This window comes from Lepisosteus oculatus, chromosome 15 (genome assembly GCF_040954835.1).
Source record: "Lepisosteus oculatus isolate fLepOcu1 chromosome 15, fLepOcu1.hap2, whole genome shotgun sequence".
Classification (NCBI taxonomy): domain Eukaryota; kingdom Metazoa; phylum Chordata; class Actinopteri; order Semionotiformes; family Lepisosteidae; genus Lepisosteus; species Lepisosteus oculatus.
Window position 1 is genome coordinate 22,893,567 of NC_090710.1, and position 21,191 is coordinate 22,914,757.

Genomic DNA, 21,191 nt, shown 5'->3' on the forward strand with positions numbered 1-21,191 from the left:
ACTACGCAGTAATCAAATTAATGTTAAAGAGTCATGTCTAGTAAAAGACAATATTTGTTAGGAGGATTTATGAAAGCACAAATTACAGGGGTGTGAATAAAAATGAGCCTCATATCCTGGTATTAAATTAATTATTAATGACTTTGCTGTTGTGATTACAGTACAATAAGCAGGCATTTGAATCAATGGTGTGAATAAATTTAGGGGCCAATATACTGTACCTATACACTCAGAGACACTGGAAACACATTAAAAAACAAAAAAACATATGTACTATATATAATATGCAGTAATTAATTTTTATAATAAAAAGTTCATGTTGTTTTATTGCACAAAATATGTAGGCATTTTTCTGAGGCTGGTTTTGAAAAAAAATGCTACTTGTTCTTGTATTGCTCTAAATTATCCTCAAAATGTTTATGACCTATGAAATTGGTAGGAAGGAGAAGATACAACTCTGCAATCAATATGCAAATCCAACATAAAAGTACCTTAATAATATAAGAGAAAATGTTATAGGTTTTTCCATAATTTATTTTACACAAAACACTGTATAATAAACCAAATCATTTGAAGCTGGCTTTCTGGAAATCTTTTTTAATATGAGATGAGGGGCAAGCAAGCAATGACCTCTGCAATTCCTACAAATGTTTTGCAAGCAATCTTGCCTGTTCAGTATACAAAATTGATTTGTATGCATTATGCATTTATAAAGCTTGCTGACAAAAGAAAAAATTAGTCACCAACTAATTTATTTTTAATATGAAACTACCTAAGTTTCTGAATTTAATGTATTTATGTTCCTATCTTCTGACATACTGAACTATTGCATATTATACTCAAAGAGTAATAACTGTTATATGATTTAATTAAAACAACAAATCATTCAGTCACTTTTAATGAAAACTTAAATCATTTGTCTTTTCATGAATTTGTGCAAGGCAAGCTAAATCCACATCGCTTCTACTTGATGGCTAGAGACTTTTTTAAAGACTTATTGTATTTTACTGTCGCTGACTCTCCCATAAATAACCACTGAGTGCTAAATCCCGTCTGTCCTACTCATCTTAAGAGCAAGTCTTCTTCAGTGGAAATAAATTTGGAAATAAACTAATGAATGGTTGAAAGCGTGCACTTTAAAATTATGCTTTAAAGTGATCCAACCATTTTTTCACAGACAACCTAATAGCACATTTTTACAGGTTAATTTATTATTTATGCGTAGTATTGTATTCAACATATGTTATGCTATAGTGCAATATACAAGTTATTATGTCTGTAATTAAATATGGACATTCATTTCACTGGTCTCATTTCTTGAAAATCTCTGTTATCCATAACGTTTAATAAAAACCCTATGACTGCCTTACATGTGAGTTAATTTGACAATATAATAATATTTATAACTAATATAAATGGTTTATTTTCCAAAACACTGCATTTTTCCTATAGAATCCTCCCCATCATTTTTAATACAGTACAACAGAAATTTCTGGACCTAGTAACACCTGAACTTCTGTCTATTTCACATTATAGTTAGGTATTTTCATTTAACAATATGATGAATGATGTTTTTGATCTATCTTCTTATACAGTAGCTTAGAAATTAAAATACCAGGGTTAAAATTGGTAATAATGAATGTGCAGCTTTTTGTTTTTGAAAATGCTTGGTGGTCAATAAACACTAATCCTTCTTATAACACTTTCTTCACAAATAAACCCAGTACTCGTGTGATTGGATTGTACATTAATTAATTGCGCAATTAAAAAACATGTCACTGTTTATTAACCCGAGTTAAATTACCATTTTGCTGGTTGAATCATTGGTGGTTAATCACAGTAACAGATTAAGTGATCTTATAAAAATGACATTTGAGCTCTATATTTGAAATACATTGCTAATTAATTTAAAGGAGTCAGTATTTTTAATTAGGTGTGAGCTGACAGAAAGATTATGTATCTTCTCTGAAAAGTGCCTGAAAAGGGAGTGAGAGGTCTGTATAAGGCACATCCAATCGACAGGTTAAAGCCTATAATAAGTAAAACTAAGGTTGAAAATATTTTTAAAGAACTGGAAAGTTAAACTAGGGCTTAAGAAATCTGGTTCCTTAAATTAATCATAAACATATAGGATCACTAAAAAATCCAGGAACTCAAAATAAATAAATGCTGAATTCTCAGTAATTGGTACTGTGCTGTATATACTGTATTCCATTATATTCTTCCACTGTATTATTATCATTATTGTTCCATTATATTGCATTCATTTTGCAGTATTCCAGTTTGAAAACTACATTGGGAATCTTATGATTTGCAGCAAAGTGGACTTTATGTGTCTGTCACACATTTCATAAAATGATTAATCATTTTTGTTTTTTAAAGTATTGCTATGAGGGGTATGAATATAATGATTCCTTTAATGATTTAAGCAAACAAAGTGCATAGATGTTATTTATCAAAAATAATAATTAATGTAATTGTATACAATAATAATTCTTGATATATAAACAATACAATAGAATGATTATTATAGAATGATTTCATAATAATTTAAAAAATATATTATCAATTAATTTAATTCCAGTTATCATTTTAAATGAGAAATATAAATTAATATAGTTACTGTATATCAGCGTTAATGTCCTACAGTATGGCTATACCTGTTCGAAAATGTTTCATTGTTTCTGCAGAACAGTGGCCAGTATTTTACAAAGTACTTGTACTATATTTTTACCACTAGATGGCGCATACTACAGGTTGTCAAAATAAACCAACGTTTGGGACATTTACTGTATAAGGGGAATTTATATTAATTTAGGATATAACAGGTTATACAGCATATAAACTGATCACATTAAGATGTAAATGAGTGTTCTGTTTTATGGGTATGTAAGGGTCCTTTGCTATGTTACACAGAAATCAAAATAAACCTTTAACTTGTTCCTTTACAGAAATAAAAATACCCATTTCTTCAAGAATTCCTTTTTAAGTACCCCAAAGAGAATAGAGGTAATTAGAAAATGATATACATTCTAAAAAATGCCATTATATGCCATCGTGTATGTGTTTGGAAAGGTGATGCAGGCTAAAATGTCACTAAATCAGCACTTTGAGAAAGATTTGCTATGTAGGCAACAGCGGTTTTAGAAGACATAAATCACAAGGTGATATCAGCCCCGTCTCCCATGATTTGCAATATTACCTTCCAGCTGTTGCAGTAAAAATAATCGTTCATAGAACACCATGGCATCCTGGCATTGCAAGCAAACCAATTTTCTTCTGATGGATTGCAAGTGGGAGAAAAGTGGACCTGAGTTACAGGCCTGATCTTGGTCATTGTAGGGTTTGTGATGTTATTGAGTCATGTGCTTTGCTGCAAAAAGGGAGGGCAGTGAAATATGGGCATTCATTCAACTTAAGCAATTTATAAACAGCGAGTTCTATCTGCAAACAATTAGTCAGCACCTTTTTCTTCTTTTTCATGAAAGAGCAGTGACATTGCATTGTATGCATGTGTACAATACTTTTCAGCTGTTTTACGTTCATATCTTCTTACAGATGATCGGAGAAAATATGTATATGAGTAATCTTGCAGAAGATTCCTCATACAATCATACAATCAAACATGTTTCAAAGCATGTTTAAATTTAACGTTACCTGGTTTTCATAACCTCTAAGAATGTTTTTGTTTTATTTTGGTTTTATGTCTTTACATTCAATATAATAAAAAAAATCCAAGAACCATTTGCATTCAATTCTTTAGGAGATTTAAGTCATAATAGAAAGCGTTGCCTTTGATTTCTAAAACTGAGACCTTAATGGAAATGAAGAACGCTAGGTAAACACATAATTTAAAACATTACGTGCTGGCTTTCTTCTAGGAATGTTTTGTTTGATTGCTTAGGTATCAACAACAAAAATACATACTCTTAAATATGCCTGTATGAATATCATCATCTAATTCACTAGTTTATTTAAATGTTGTGTGTACATTTTTCTACAAAGTTTTCTTAAACTTCCCTGCATCCAACAGCTCTTCTGTTGTCTTCACTGCCTTTGTGCAGTGTAGCAAATTCGGAGGTTATGCATTTTGTTTTAGTCTATGTATTTAATTCCGGTATCTACTGATATATATCTATTCTACTGTTTGTGTTTACTTTTAAAAAGAAGAAATAAAGTATTATTAAAGTAAATACCACTGAAAAAAGTTTTTAACTTAAACACTATTGCTATTACTAAGACAAACAACAGCAACAATAATAATAAACATGTACCTAATGCGTGTAATCTATTCATTCATTTTCTACCTATGACCTAAAGAAGATTATCCACTTTGGCCTCAGTCTCCAGAGGAGGAGGCACATCTCTCTTCTGAAGACACATTTGGGGTGGAAGGACATTAAGTGAATGGCATCGTCGCCCTAGTCTGGATATCCACATGCGGTGGAGATGACAGTCGACAGTTTGATGAAATGCCTGACAGGTCTTAAAGATGTTGAGAGAGAAGGTGGTGTGGAAATAGGCCGGTGAATCCATAACCGTTTCCATCAAATCCGAGGTGTGAGAGAGAGTATTGGTTGGACACTAGATTACAAATGTGTCATGTTACAGAGGGCAGCACGGTAGCAGCATGGTTAGCTTTGATGCCTGTCAAAGCTTTGGTTCCAGATTCAAATTCTGACTGGATGCCACTCCATGTGATTTTCATGTTCTCCCTTTTTGTATGATTTTTTACCCAGTGCTCAGATTTCCTTCCATTTTCCTAAAGCTGTTTAGGTTAAAAGGTGTCTGTTCAGTATACTGTATATCCAGCAGTGGCCATGTCATGTGTGCAATACGTTGCACCTAGTGCTTCTTGGGTAGGTTTTGGTTTGCAATAACTCTTGCCAGGAAAAGTGGCTTTCTTATGATGATTAAATTGATGAAGGGGAATGCAAATGATTGTGACTATTTTGTTTAATAATCACTCTGGTGATATTACATTATCATGCCGTTTCCTTCACAACATTGCCACCTCATGCTCTTTTAAAGCAATATGATATTGCCTGGTCCGAAGAACTTTTCAAGTCTTCTGATGTGCATAATGCCTACATATGTTGACAGATCAACAAGTGCTCCTTGGTCTGTACTTCATTTCCCTGTGTCAGGTGGTTTGGGTTAGCATCTGAAAATGCTAACCTGACTGACAAATCAGATGTGTAAAATACATTTCATCCTTTGTTTGTTATGAAGAATTTTAGGAAACATGCACATATGGTAAGCTTTTGGGGTGTCCTTCTTCAATTCTACAATTATAGTCCTTACTGATTTCATATTTTGCACTGTATTTCATTTCAATCTAAAAACTGTTTTTGGCACTTTTTACACTATCGAAGGCAAAGATTACTTTGCAAAGAAACACTCTAATATCATTGGTCTCTAAAAGCTTGGCATGCATCCATCTTTATAAAAGTCCCATTGTTTGCACCGCAGATTAAAAGCTTCATGCTAAAATCTGTTTAAAATGCGGTAATAAGATGTTTAAATTATCACAAAGTTGGATTATAACTAATAATAATAGGGAACATTCTTTTGTGGAAAGAAATTGGAGAGCTGTGAGCTTAAATTGCAAATAGCACAGTGGAGAACATGTTTGTGTGTTACTATTGCATGGTTTTGAGAAATATCACAAAAGTAAAACATCTTCTTGAATCTAGATAAAATATTGGATGAACTTGTTCTAAAGATCCTGTGGTCTTATCTTATTATGCTCTCTTATTTTTGATTAACTTTTATCTTAATGATGTAGATGTTAAAAAGAACACTTAAAATATGAATAATGGAAATCAAAGTTCATGGATTTCCAGTTTTCATGTGCACATGGTTTCTAGAAAGGAAAAGAAAGTAAAACTTATTTCAGTATGTGCATACAGTATACAGTATATACTGTAGTACAGATGCAGATGTGCACATATATTGTATGTCATAATACACGTCAAAATTTACAGATCAGTTAGTGGACCACCTGAAAACTTTATGTTCATCCTATCAAATAGCCCATGAGTATCAGAAGTTTTTATGCATAACATTCACTACATACCACATGCATGGTAATTCCACTGTGTAGAGAAAGGAGAAATCGGTAGAGTAGGTTTTAAGATTCCTACTCAGTGCAGATTCACAGGATCATGCAGTTACTCTAGTATTGTATATGAAAAATGAACATCAGTGTGTATTATTTTAGAATAATTCAAGGGTTCACTTTAGAAAACGGTTAAGGCTGCAGATCAAAACACAGTTGTACGGTATGTCATAGGTCTTGCTGGGATTTGTTTTCCTTGGTCATTCTCAAGCAAAGACTACCAAAGTCAGACTCTTGCCCTTCCATTTTCTCCAGGTGACAGACTTATCTAGTGAAAGAAAGGGAATGGCTTCTGTGAAAATTTAGATTCATGACTATCATTAGGAACACAAGTCTGAAGCTTACCTGAACAAAATCTAAATCATTATTCTGCAACATTGTAATTATAACATCTCCAAAATTAACATTTTTATTATTGTGATGGTTCAAGGAACTTTTAAATATTAGCAATAATGGAAAGATCTCAGATGCATTCAGCCAAAATGTACTGTAAGAATAGGTTCTATTAATGCAGGAGGATAAAGCCTTGGCAAAAAACTGTATTTGTTTTGGAGCCTCTGCAAAGCTATTAGTCAGTTTAACGTTTCATTATATTGTAAGCCTGGGCTTTGATTCTTAAGGCTGAAGGTTTCCCAAGGGTGATTTATTTTTTTATTAGTACTTCAAGAGTTAGAATATTTTCCTATTCCATGGGTACGTGCTTACCATCAGGTTTATAAATTCAAACATTTTTTTGGAAAGAATATGCATAACAGGTGCAATTTTGCTGACGCTCTGGATTGGAAATAAACTACTGTATGGAAATCAACATACTCAGTCAAACATGAAATTCCTACATGGGGACAACTGGTTGTTGTCAAAATCTGTGCAGGATTCTTTTCTTCCCTGGGCAAGTTGTCATCTCTGAATTCACCTTGTGTTTCATTTTATGATGCAATTATATATTCTATAACTGAAGGTGTCCAGGTTAGACCAATTCAGTAAACAAATCGAAAGTGCTTTATATTTGGACTATAAAGCCTTTTTAAAACATTTTGAATCTTCAATCTTTGTAGTAATTAAAAAATATCAAGCAAAACAAAAGTGCAAAGGAGATTTGCCTAACATCTTGTGAAGTTAGACTTACAGGTAGGTTGTACAGTGTCCAGTTAGACAACTGGGGTATTCAGATTTGGGAACCATGCCCTGGAACAGACTTTGATTCCTTGGAAAGAGTTGAAAGAAAAGGCAAGTTGACTGTCAGGGCTCTCATGATGAAATATCAAAAGAAAGAAATATATTAAGCCTTAGAAGTTGATGCTTTGGAGTGATTTGACAATAAGACAGACAGGCCAATTGGCCTTCTCTCATTTTTAGCAATTTGTATGCTGTTGTGATTTTCAAAACCTGAAAGAAATACACAAGGTTGTTTTGAGTAGTCACTCCAAATTTCAGTAATATGGGGAACATGGGACCAATGATAGAAAATGCGAAGAAGCACTTTCAGAAATGAATCCCAAAACAAAGGCTAAATGTGCTCTTTTTAGCTGAGTAAATGTCCTAGCAGCTGCGTTCTGCACAAGCTCTATACATGACAAGACAAGGCATGCAAGCCCAGCAAATAATCCATTACAGTAGGTCAATCTACTGTAGGTAAAATAAAAAATGATCTGCTTCCTCAGCATCTATTATAGAAAGACAATATATTGTATCACAAATGATAAGCCCAGTCAGTATTTTTCATATGCATGCCAAAACCACACAAATATGTGAGAAATCCACATTTCTCTCCTCAGATTTGAAAATAGTAATTATGCTGTCCATTTCTATTTTTTTTAACTCTAGCTATTGCTGAGAAGATTGTGGAAACCCCTGTCTTGTCTGAATCAGTTGCAGGAAATTGCATAGGTGTTTATATGCAGCATATTATAGCTAGTGCCATTATTGTCACTTTTTTCTTTACAATAAATTCTAGTAAAAACATCTGTCTACAGGTACTAAATTAGTTTTTTTGAAGAAAAAATTCTTATATGGCTTATTTTATAAATTAATATGTTAATCTCCCATTACAGTTTTGGGTTATTTAAATGATAAAACTCACTTTTCCCGTGACAGACAAAAATCAGTTTGCAATGCAATGAATTGGTGTCAGCTGAAATGGTTGCTGTTTTTCTTAATTTAAGAACAGGCTGACCACAAGAGTTTTGGTCCCTCTAAGAGCACTTGCTTTGCTTAAGTTTTCCATCCTTTCTATTTGTCATTAGTCCATCCATCAATTCTTTAACCGCCAGCCTGGCAAACAATGGGCAGAAGGCAAGATACACCCTGGAATGGACACCAGTCCATCACAGGGCACACACAGACATAACCACACATAGACTTACACCAGGGCCAATTTTACAAAAGCCAATTAACCTACCAGTATGTCTTTGGACTGTGGAAGGAAACTGGAGCATACACAACACAGGGAGAAACATACAAACTCCACACTGTTTGCAGCCTACTGTAGGTCTAGAATTGAACTCAGGACCATCATACCACCCTCATCATTATTCATCTACTGTATCATATTCCCCCAACTTTGAAAATCGAAGAGCTCAAGTTTTCACCATGATCCTATCCAAAGTAACTTAGCAGCCCTCTCCCTGAAACCAGACACCCCAGTCCTCTTTTACCATAGTAAATCATGTGTAAACTTCAAATTCTGTAAGTATTAAAATAATTTTACATTTTTTTCCAACCATAATGGCTTAGAAAAATGTCAATAGTAGAACTTAATGTTAGGAGCCATTACTTCACGTTGTCCAGCTCTGAAATGCAGTTTTAAACAATGGTTTTTAGCTACTAATTAGCCAACACGTTGTAACTTGAATTTATGACAAAAATGACACAGGATTCCACAGTTTTAACTTGTAATTTGAAAATTCAAAATTCAAATATTGATTAATAATCAAGATGACGCAGCATATGAGAAGACATTCATATTTATAGTTCTGAGCTGCAGTAATAACAGCAGACAACTATCTTTGACGTATTTTTTGCACACAGTGTTATTTACCTACGCTTGGATCAAAAGTACGTAGTCTTACAAGTTGGCAAGGCGTGTAAAGTATGTATACTTAATTGTGTTTTAAGAAAATAATGCACTAATACTGTAAACTAATACTGTTACACCAAAGATGAAAACCTCTAACTGCCACGAAAATACTTTTGTTTTCGGTGGGGGAGGAGCGTCTACGGTAAAATTTCGTCAGAAGTGACGATAGGATGTGTGGTTTCAAGGCATCTCCAGCTGCAAATGAACAAAACGGGACGCAGCACAAAACTTTCCAAAGTCTCATCATGTAGATGGGTAAAAAAACCGAAAATAGTAAGAATGGCTGAAAAAGTAATTTTACCTTTTGAAAACAATTCCTTTTTTCTTCGCAAGTGAAGCCAAACAGCATGATAACCTAGGGTTTGTTTCCCACTGTTTCAAACGGCGAGGCAGAAAAAGAAAAGTTTCGTAAAGTTTGTGGGACGGCATGGCGCGACAGTGTGGGGAAACCGAGGGAGAGAAGGGATCCAAGCTAAAGAAGAAAAAGAAAAACAAGAAAGACAACAAAACTAGAACGGTCTATTCTAACCTTTTATACAGTTCTGCCAAAGGAAACGAGAATCCGAACAGACATTATGCAAACAACAAGATTAAAACAACGAAATATACATTGCTTTCTTTTCTACCGAAGAACCTTTTCGAGCAGTTCCACAGATTTGCCAACGTATATTTTGTTTTCATCGCTTTGCTGAATTTTGTGCCTGTTGTCAATGCTTTCCAACCAGAGCTGGCGCTGGCTCCAGTGGTTTTTATTTTATCTGTTACCGCTATCAAGGACCTGTGGGAAGACTACAGAAGACATAGATCGGATAAAGAAATCAATCACTTGGATTGTCTTGTGTATTGCAGGTATTCTTTTACTTATGTTTTAGGGCTCACGTCACCGTTCAAAAAAGTTTTTTTTTTGTTGTTGTTGTTGTTGTTGTTGTTCGTGTTCAGGTTTTAATAATTAATTATTTATTGTATTGTTATCTCTGGGAGGGATGTAACATGATTCCTGCTGTTTAAAGTGTCGGCTACCTGTTGCTCTCAAAGAGTAACACGATGCGCGAAAGACTTGTTTCAGTCTATGTGAATCGGGCATATTCTAGTTGTTAGGCTTTGGCTTTCTACCCGTTTGCTGCATGTTTTACGTACAAATAAGCTATTTTTAGATACAGGAGTTAAAGTACAGGCTATATCCCAACTGATTAATAGCATAAATGCTTGATTGCTCGATTTCGGAGACGGGGGAGATTTAACTGTTGTAATTATATGCAGTGACACAGTTACTATCGGTGCTGTACTGCGAGCCAGGCCTGGGTTCAGGTTGGTCAAATCTGGAGCTGTAGCTCCTTGCGGAGCTCTAGGTTACAGCACCTTAGATTCTGCGAGGGCTCCGAAGGCGCCTTTGTGTCCTACATCCAGGTCCCCTCGTTATTGTTCATACCTCGTCTGCTTACCGATTTGTACAGCCAGTGAGTTACAGTAAGGCAGGTGGCCTTTTCTGGGTAGGTGATTCATGCATACGTGTCAGGCTTTGCTGAAACGTGCCGTTACAACAAAACAGCTAAGCAGTGAACCGACAGTGCAAGTCCACGCCAATTGAATAAAATCGTTTTCTAGGCTTTCTTTTTCTTGTTTCGTGGTAAGGTCGTATTTTGAATATAGTTACAAATTGGAACTTGAGAGGCAAAAGTAATGGATTAATCAAGCGCTTTTTAACGTTTTCCTAGCGTGTTTGTGGCTTGCTTTGTTTTTGTAATTTTGTCTCAATAAAATCGCCTGGAATAGCATACACAGCTAAAGCTAAAAGCACTACATGTATAATGTCATGTTTGTTAAAATAGTTAACGGCTGGCATGAACCAGCGGGAGTTTCATTCTGCGGTGACTTTGTTTCAATTTGTTTATTACCCTTGCTCATTGCTAGGAAACGCACATGGCTGTGCTTATGCTTAGAAAGGAGAAGTAGCTTTTTTAGCGGCAGGAGTGAAACGTTTCACATCAAGTAAAGTTCATCATCTGTATGCAGCATTGAAAGGATGCCTGGTGCTCGGTAGTGTTGAAGGCTGAGTCCAGGGACTACGTATTTATCTAATAATGTTGAAGGCCGAGTCCACGGTCAAGCTAATACAGACATTCCCACTGTCGAGATGCACAACAAACTCATCCTTTAACATCGGGTGCCATTGTATATTGACATTGTATATTGGCCTTTTTGCATTTCTTTGGATAAATAAACCCTTAACGATGATCATTCAGACATGCCGGGCAATAGGAAAGATGCATGTGCAGTATTTATTTTTTTTTAAAAAAAACTTTGTGAAAGGATATAAAACTTATTGTTCAGGGAAAACCGTTAAGGAAATATTCGTTAGAAAAAAAAAGGTGACTTACATTAGGAAGCCACAGAAAGTTTATTTTGGTTCATTTGCAAGGTTTGGCTGAGAATAGCCTATACTGTATGTGCCCATTTGAGTTAATATCCAGAGCTGAGCTCAGTCATAGGCAGGACATCACTTTCACGTCTGTTTTTTACATCCTTGCATTGAGGCAAGGATTATCTGTTTGGGCTGGGGAGCTATTTATACCTGAAGACAATGTGCTGCTCAAATGTGAAAGTGTAAAAACAATGTCTTCTTTGGGTAGATGACCATTGGAATAGATTCACCAGTAAAACTTCTGTGGAGGATCTCAATGGCCAGAGCAAAAGTTACAGCTCTTATCACTACCTGCCATTTGTAACTGTTCAGTAGCCCAGAATTGAACAACAGATTATGGCTGAAAGACCAACATGTTTTATTGTGCTGTCCTGGTTTGCTGAAGTCTACTGTGGTGGACACTGATATACTTACACCTAAGGTCCGTGTTTGGATAACTGTAAAATCCTTGACTGATCTGGGAAAACAAATCTTGCAAAACAAATATCTTCGTGCCTGTTGCAGTAAATAACTGACACTTCGGTAAAAAAAACTGGCTTGTGTCTGGCGGCTCTGCCTCACCACTCTTCAGTCCTGGGTGTGATTACGTTTTGGGCCACCATCGAATTGTTTGTTTGTGTTGTGCTTTTCCCCATTGGCATGTATGGATTCTCTTTTTTTTTAATTTATCTAAAAGAAATTTAAAACATCCAGCTGTCAATATAACACATGCTGTGTTCCATGGCAAAAACCTGCTGGCTAGATTAATCGGTGGGTTCAGATTTTCCCTGTGTGTATTTGAGTGCCTTGTGATTGACTTTGTTGAGCCTGTGTTTGCTGGGTAAGGGTCCATCTCTGTGACACACTGGGATCAAGACTCTATGCATAATGGATGGATGAGGTTGTGGTTAGCAGATCTGTTCAATCCAGAACAGATCTGTTTTCTCTGGCACATCCCTGATCCCTGACTGTTGAGTGATTTCTGTCAGTGTCCCACTGGCCATCTCCATACCCCATTTTGAAATCCAGCAGTTTTTATAAACTGCCTTTTTGTGGCATTCTTCTACTAATCTCTTGTGCTGTTCCTCTTTAGTGTCTTTCTCAAGTACTATTGTGAAATGTGCCTTAAGCGCATGGTATTCGCCATAAAAAGGCCCTGTATAAAATACAAAAATGAAAACACTGACGATTAATCCCACTTTATTTGCAACGGGTAAACTTCATTTGCTGAAATGCGACAGTACCATTTCAAAACAGCATCAAGCAGAATTAGAGGGTCCCGGATGTGGCAATGGGTTCAGTTTACATGTTCATGCTTTGTATAGATACATTTGTGAATGAAGTGGATTTTAATCCTGTTTTCTGAGAAGAACTAGATCACAGTGTTTTTTTTTTCCAACTCTTGAATTCTCCTCTATGTTGTAACCTGGCTGCCATTTAAGTTAACTGGAATAATTCTTGCTGTATTGTCTTCCATCATTCATTCATACTGTATTTTTGGCAGACCAAAAAAAAGTTCCAGGTTTGTTTTGTCAAAAGGGGTCCTGCTAATCTAAAGTCTTTAGCGATCATATAGTGTTCAGTGAAAAACGCAGAGGGCAGGGTCGGATTTTGGTGTTCGTAGCCCGTAGGCATTTTCTCTCCCCAGTGTGCAAAAAGAGAGGTAAATGCCAATTGAATGACGTCAATTGACATGATGCACTTTAAACTATTCCAATGCTAAACCACGTGATTGATGGAGCAAGTCGAGTGACCATCACTTCGATACTTCTAGTGTCTAGAACAGCTGCTAGATAGCATATGAGTATTGATTTGGAGCACCTAGAGTCGATTTCAAGCATGTTGTTTCAGCTCGTTTTTCGTTAGTCACTAGTGTTTTCCTCCTTTGTAGGCCCTAGGCACTGTGCCTACAGTGCCTAATGGGAAATCCGGCACTGACGGAGGGTTTAAGTCAAATAGTTCTTGAAGACCACACATTCTTAAATTGTTACTGAATGAATGTGCTACAGATTTACCATTATGTATTTTGTGACTTTTTATATTAATATAATTTAATATTGATTTTAAATGTATCCTTCTAAAACATAATGTTCGCATCAACTGCTGCACAGGTATAAATACTGTACTTCTTTTTATGTTATGGTCTTCTGGTCTTCTAACATTCTGTAGTTAGAGGTTTTCTTTTTGCAAGGAGTCGCCATTAGTTCTTATTATTAATTTAAACTATCAGTGTATAGAGGACTCCTACAATAATGAGGTATGACTGACGAGTGAGAACCACTAGTCTAGTATGCAAGTTAAAGTTTTCAAGAATAAAACAAGCTTCAGACAAATATTGGTTTATGGCCAAGAGATTCTAAAATCATGTTTCCGTAGTGAAAAACCCCCAACACTTTTAATAGCTTGAGGTTTAAGGCTATTGTCATTGTTTTTGCTTAACTTTTTGTTACAAAGAAAATAATTTACAGAACATGCCCCTCCCTTTGAGAAGTGTCTCTGGAAGGAAACCTTTACTCCCCAGAAACTTTATTTTCCTGGAGAACCAGGACCTCTTCCATCTAATGACTGTATTGCGTTAGTGAAAAGCTGTGCTGTTGACCATGCATAGTACATTAATTCATGGTAATCAAAGGGCTCACTGTTTTGTGGCTTTTCACAATTTAGCCTTAAATGGTACTAAGAATTAGCTCGGAAGGCTGTAGGTGAATTCAGTTTCCCTAGCTTTTATAATTATCACTATTTAAAAAAATATTCTTGCATAACAGATGAGGCTCTACATGACAAGAAACATATTTCTACTTTCCATGTTGGTTAATGATTTTGACTGCTTGTTCTATTATGGATCAGCAGTTACAAGTTGCGCTTCTTTTAGTATTTACAATCCCAAATAAATAGAGAAGTAGCAAGTGTTTCCTGAGTTGGATGTTCGTAGAAACGTGAGACTTGCGATTTTGTAGTCAAATCAAGGGAGCTGAGATCATATACTACTTTTGTTTGTTTTGACACCTTGTGAATCTTATGGAGATTTTATGATCTTTAGTAAAATACCACAGGCAAACATTGTTTTTTTCAGTTGGTAATACTGTTGATTTTATTGCGTTGTTGTTTACTATAATTGAATTTAATTGCAGCAGTGTATGTCATTTATAAGAATTTTATTTAAACATAATTTAAAATAGTTTATAACAATGACTACTGCAGAAAGTTTCAACAGTTAATGTAATAGATTAACTGATTGAGAGGCGTGTTTTTTAATGTTTAATAATTTAAATATCAATAATAATGATTAATTAAAAAAATGTAAATAACAAAAATCACCCAGTACACTTAGACTGATCTTTTTTGCAGTTACATTTTTTCATTCTTTAATCTTAGCAGATGAAGCCTGCCTAAATCAGATGTATTAGACTGAAGTCCTTTCATTAGTTTCCCGTTGGTTTAAAACCAGACCCATTGCCGCTTCCTGTATAATACACCTTAATCAAAACGTCATTGATTACTTGGAGCTCTGCGCCACAGCTTCCCATTTATCCAAAGCTGTTATTCTTGTGCTTCTCATTTCATCGTACATCCCTAATTTCAGCATCTCTTGCATAGTTTATATCCGCCTGTTCTTGATGTGATTTGATTTCAATACTGATAAATGTTCAAATAAGGAATCAGTTTTTGGCTCCTACAGATAAGGAATAAAATCTTATCAGTTGCTTCCCAAAAGTTGCATGCATTGTTTTCTTGGTAAATCATTTATAATACCTACTGTTGTAGTAAAAAAGAATACAGTATGCAAGTAATAGGCTGCTTAGATTAATAGGGTTTCCGTCCATTCCTTGCTTTTCTTCTGTTTTGATAAATTAATGCCAGCTTGTGTATGTGGGTAGATTGGCAGGCATCGTTTTTGTAGCTGAAATCCGTTTGAAACTTGTATAGCAATCACATTTGTCAGAAAACTTTGGAGACTTGAAACTGTTTCAGAGTTGTGAATTAGGTAATCTGCAGTTTAGTCCAGTTACTCATGGTGCTAAATGGTGTTATGATCTCATTCTGGCAATCTTGGGTGACACCACACAATGTGGGTAAGCATAAGAATTCATGAGGAATTAGTTTCACACTCCATATGTTTGGTAAAGCTTCTGTTTATTTGATATTTCAGGATACTGTTAATCACTAAACTTGTACTCAGTGTTTTAGGAAATAATTTACATTGCGAGAGTAAGTTTTTGGCCTCCTCCATTTCATACCTCAACACTTGTAGAGTTCTTTTATGTGACAGTGAATTTTGATATATTGGGCTATTGATCTTTTCCCGATATCTCCCTTGGTTTCTCCACCTACACTAAGTATATCATAAATTTGAAGCTCCACTCACATTTTCCATTTTAAGTTTTTAAGCCACATCCTGTGTGATAATTCTAAGAATGACTTGTTTTTTATTTTGTGCTGCTTGGTTTTCTGAAGTCCAATACCTTAAGAAAAATAAATGTCATGTGTGCCATTCCTTGCTTTTTTTAATTAGCTGTCTGAGATTTAAGTGTACCTTTTCAAAAGGAAACTTACCTCTGCATGGCTTAATAATAATGAACTGTTACAGACTGGCAAATAGCTATAATAGCAGTGGTTACAGTCTATGATGATGCATGGCTTGAGTGGCCTTTCAAGAGTTAACACTTTGACTTCTCAGGTGTCTGTGAGTGTGCTGTCCTGTCAGTGACAGTGGTATATCTGCTGTTTGGTACTGACCAAGTGTGAAACTAGTGGGAGGCTCTGATCGGAAAGTCTCTTCATACTGCCTCAAAGACTAAACCTACTGGCATCTAGATAAGCTTACTGGTAGCTGTTCCAAACTTGGTCAACCAAAGGGGTGCTTTTTTGCTTTTAATTACAGTAACGATGCCTTGTGTGGTATTGATCGTTAGTGAGTACACAGTATGATTGCTTTTTTTCTAGCACTGTACTTTTTCTTACAAATTTAATCCTGCAGCACTTACCAAACGAGGGACTGTACTGTAAAGGGGCATTTTCTTCTAACTTATTCCAAAGAGAATCTCTCAGGGTATGAGATGCTATTGAGATGGTCTTCCAAAGCAGAAATATTAAGAATGATTTGCCTTCTGCATATGATGCAGTCAGCAGTGGAAACCTACTGGCATATCGGTGGTCAGTCCATTACCAGTGAAATTCATTTAATTTTCTGAGATATTGAGGAAATTGGATAGGACATTATTATCAACAATTTATTGCGTTTCCCTAAGCCTTCTCCATGCGTAGTGATGAAATCAAGATTCAGTTTTTCCATAGATAACGGATTTAGTAACAGACTGACAAAATTGGTCACAATCATCGGTCAGTTTTAAATATATAGAGATGTTCAATCCGGAGTATACATAAGGCACATTGCATAAATCCATATAAGAAAGTACACAGTAAGCAGAAAAAGAGTAACAAAAAATGTGTAAGTATGAGTTAAAAAAAAAGAGTAGGATGTATGAACATTTCCTTTTGGAATGCTTTGGGGTGAGAAACGGACATCATGCCTGTGCACAATGAGAAACGTTAAAGCTAAATGATAGCCATCATTTATGGAGGGGAGATGGATCTATATCAATAAGATCATCCATCCATTTTCCAACTGCTTCTTGCAGTTTGGGGTTGTAGTGGAGCCAGCACCTGTTCTGGCAAGCAACGTGCACAACACAGGTTGCACCCTGGACAGCACGCCAGTCCATCGCAGGGCAGACAGGCACAAATACACACACATGCACACACTCACCCCTAGGACCAGTTTTCCCCTAAGCCAATTAACCTACCAGTCTGTTTTTGGACTGTAGAGGATACTAGAGCACCCAGTGGAAACTCACGTGAACACAGGGAGAACATACAAACGCCATGCTAAGAGCACCCCAGGAATTTGACCCAGGGCCCCAGCGCTGAGAGGCAGCAATGCTAGCCACTGCGCCACTGTGCTGCCCTAGTAAGATCAGGTTTGTGCATATTCTGAGTGTGTAAGATGGGGATACCATGTCTTCTGCGTCAAACCTGAAGCTCATCTGTGAGGAAAATAAAGTTATGAGCAACGTCATCTCATAACATGTATGTTATGTAGCATGGCTCATTGTACAATGAGGGAGTTCTGCCATCAACCAAGAAGGTTAAAGTTTATATTAGAGTACCTTTAAAGTACCTTTAATATAATCAAAAGCTAGGATGTAAGAGTGAGGTTTAAGACAAGAAGGGTGTACTGACGTTCAGGATCTGTGTTGGGCTGCTAGAGTGTTGTGATTATAAATAACAGAAAGCATGACCTCCCACTGTTTAGTTTTGGGACCTAAAGGAACGCCAGGGTCCAAAGAAAAAACAACATGGAGGTTAACAGTTCACTAATGTAGTCAGGAGTAATATTGTTTAAGCTCTTATAGGTGAGCACTAGTATTTTCAGTATTTTTTAATTTTGAAATCCACACAAAACCAGTACAAGGAAGCTAAACGGCTTCAAGCGACAGGTGCTGCCATCAACAGGTGATATAGTATGCATTTTAGTTTTGCTTAAAATTTGAGCATCTACATTCTGAACAGGTCACAGCTTGTTTGAAACGTGTCAGGTACACCTGCATGTGCTGTGTTACAATCAGGCTTGGAAAACACTGTAGCATGGATTAGCTTCTTTGCATCACACGAAGATGTGTATGGATATGTACGATGTTGTTAAAAATATATTAAACCACAGCTGAACAAACTAATAGTTGGGTTGAAATGTCCATTATTACTAAAAGTCCATTAAATCAGAAGTCATTTTTTCCATCTCAAAAACAGTTATGAGATTTGTACAGTGAATATATATACAGTATATGCTTCCTATATATAAATACATAACTTCACTGTGTATTAATACACTACTGCATTGTACTGTTAATATAAGTATGCTTTATTGTATTATAGTACAGTACATTGTTATTTTACTAGGCTAATAGGTGGGAATGGGTGTCCGGTTTTTCCGGCTATCCATTAAATTGCCAATGAGGTAGCTAAAAAAAACACACTCGGATATGTCAGGAGTACACAAATCATTTTAGGAATGGTAATAGACTACTGGAAGCTTGCTCATTACATCCTTGAGGACTCTCTGTCTCTGTGGCTTGCCGACAGCTACCAGTGTCAGTTTAAAAGTGTAAGCTGTTAGGTTTTGTGCACCATAATGCAGAGGTCCTTTCTGTGCTAACTGTACACTTTGGGGTAGAATCAGCCCTGGGGTACATGTCTAGTGCTTGGATGCTATGGAATTTTTCAGGAGCAAACGCCAGATGAGACCAGTCTAGTTGCCATTTTACAGTTGGGATAATATGATGCCTTCAGTCTGGTTTCATTTATTTCTTATTGTACATTTCCGCCTCTTCGGTGGGTGCACTCAAAGCTTCGCCATAGATTATTTTATTCACTAGTTCATAGTGATGTTTACAAAATTGCCAAAGCCATGGCATTTAAAATTCTATATCATGGTTAGTGTGTTGGCTGTAGATTGCAATCCACTTCCCTTTTGTGGACAAACCCCCCTTTTACCAGAGTTTGTCAGTTAAAGTGAGGGTTTACTGTAATATTTTCACAGTACTGGGAATCAGAGTCTTAAATACAGCACTTCTGCTCCTTACTAAGTATTTCTGACTGATTGATTCCAGGGCTGCTGAATTTAAAACCATCAACAGCACAGTGGCGCAGCGGTTAACTTCGCTATCTGGCAGTGTTGGGGCACCGGCTTCAATTCCGAATCTGGGTGCTATCTGCAGGGAGTTTTATGTTTTTCATGTTCTCTGGTTTCCTGCCAAAGACATACCTGTAGGTTAAATGGTTTCTGGGAAGACTTGCCTTGGTATGAGTGTGTGTGTCTGTGTCTTATCTGTGTGCCCTGTAACGGACTGGCATCTCATCCAGGGTGCGTCCTGCCTCACACCTGTTGCTTGTCAGGATAGGCTCTGGCTTTCCCAGAAACCTGTGGGGATGGAATTTAAAACCTTGTTCTGTGCTGTGCTTGATTGTCCGAACAAATCAAACTTCTGAAACTCATCTGGGACGAGTTTTTTTTTTCAGTCAGTGTGCCTTTTTGGGTAAGCCGCATCTGAAAAATGAAAAAAGTATTGTTTACATAATCGTTTTGGTGAAATAATCATATACAAAAAATTCCATTTAAGGAGAATGTTTCTCTTAGACACTTTCTAGTCTCAGTCTCTTGTCTCTATTAGAGTAAACATAGAATGGCGACAGGATAAGAAGGAAGTAATGCTTGTAAATACAGAGGTGTTCAGAAGGGAAAGCTTTGATGACATGACTCAGGTTAATGAAAGGCTGTGCCTAGTTTTGAACAATCTCAGTACATGAGAAGGTGGAGGTCTGCATGTGATTGGGTGCATTTCTAATACTGCAATATTTATAATAGTGTGCCTGAAGTGCATTGGACAATTATGGAAATTCCAGTTAATTTTAATCTAGATTCTTAACAACATAACAGCATTCATAGGAGTGCTTTACATGGAATAGAAAAAGCAGATCTTGTTCATCTCAAAGTTAAGAACAGATGGGTGCTTCTGTGTTGACTTGTCATCCTTCTAGGCAGTGAGGAAATGAATTTAAAAAGGGCAAACACCTTGGGGCATTTAGTGGAAAGCTCATGATGTGAATTTAAGGATGTAATATTAAAATGACAGTTGTAAGATCACGTTGAATATTGTGCTTTTGTTTTTTTGGAAATTATTTTCCCAACATGTTTGGAAAGAATACTGGAGATTTTGAGGGACTTTGTTTCAAGTTCATAACCTTGAAAGATTTTAACTGAGTCCGACAAATTGAAGTAGACTATTGGGCTGGCTTTGTTTATAGTCTTACAGGGTTTTGAGCCAGGAACAGATATGCTTACAATCTCCTCTTTTTAGTATTTCAAGGCCACAAGTGTAGTTTTGGAGCTGGCTTGTATAGGAAAGCAAACGGGAGGCAGCTCTTTACACAAACAGTTGAGTGTGTCTGGCATACACTTCCGAACCGCCTTTTGAAAGTTAACTCTGGGATCCTTCAAGGAATGGCTGGATGAGAGTCTGTGTTTAATCTAGCTGCAAACAAACATGATTGGGTTGTTTTCTGCTGCCTTGTTTAGACATGCATAAAGATACCTTCACCAATGCAATCAAAATGGAAATGGGAAATCTGATTTTAACTGTGACCTGGAGAGAGATTGTAGTATATATGATTTAAGCAAATCAACTCTCAGTGTTACTGAAATAAAAAACATGACATATTTAGGCAAGAGTAATGTTCTCTTAAGGGTTAGCACTGTGATGCAGCTCTGGGGTCCTGGCTTCAATTCCAGACCTGAGGTGAACCCTGCGTGGAGTTTGTATGTTCTCCCTGTTTTTGCACAGGTACCCTTCGGGTGCTCCAGTATCCTCCTACAGTCCAAAAACATACATGTTAATTGGCGCCTGGGAAAAGTGGCCTTTGGCATGAGTGTGTGCATGTTTGTGTTTATGTGTCTGTCCTGTGCAGACGGACTGGCATCCCATCCAGGGTGTATCCTTCCTCGAGCCGTTTGCTTGCTGACATCGGCTCTGGCTCTC

The 21,191-nt window shown here is 36.4% G+C and overlaps 1 protein-coding gene across 1 annotated transcript in view; it reads left to right on the forward strand.

Annotated features, from left to right (window-relative positions):
- The first annotated feature begins 9,386 nt into the window (after positions 1-9,386).
- atp10a (ATPase phospholipid transporting 10A) overlaps positions 9,387-21,191 on the forward strand; it is a 56,978-nt gene continuing 45,173 nt past the window's right edge. Inside the window, exon 1 of the mRNA XM_006639234.3 lies at positions 9,387-10,046. Within this exon, the coding sequence (XP_006639297.2) occupies positions 9,625-10,046 (422 nt within the window). The 5' untranslated portion in view covers positions 9,387-9,624. The remainder of the gene's footprint in view (positions 10,047-21,191) is intronic.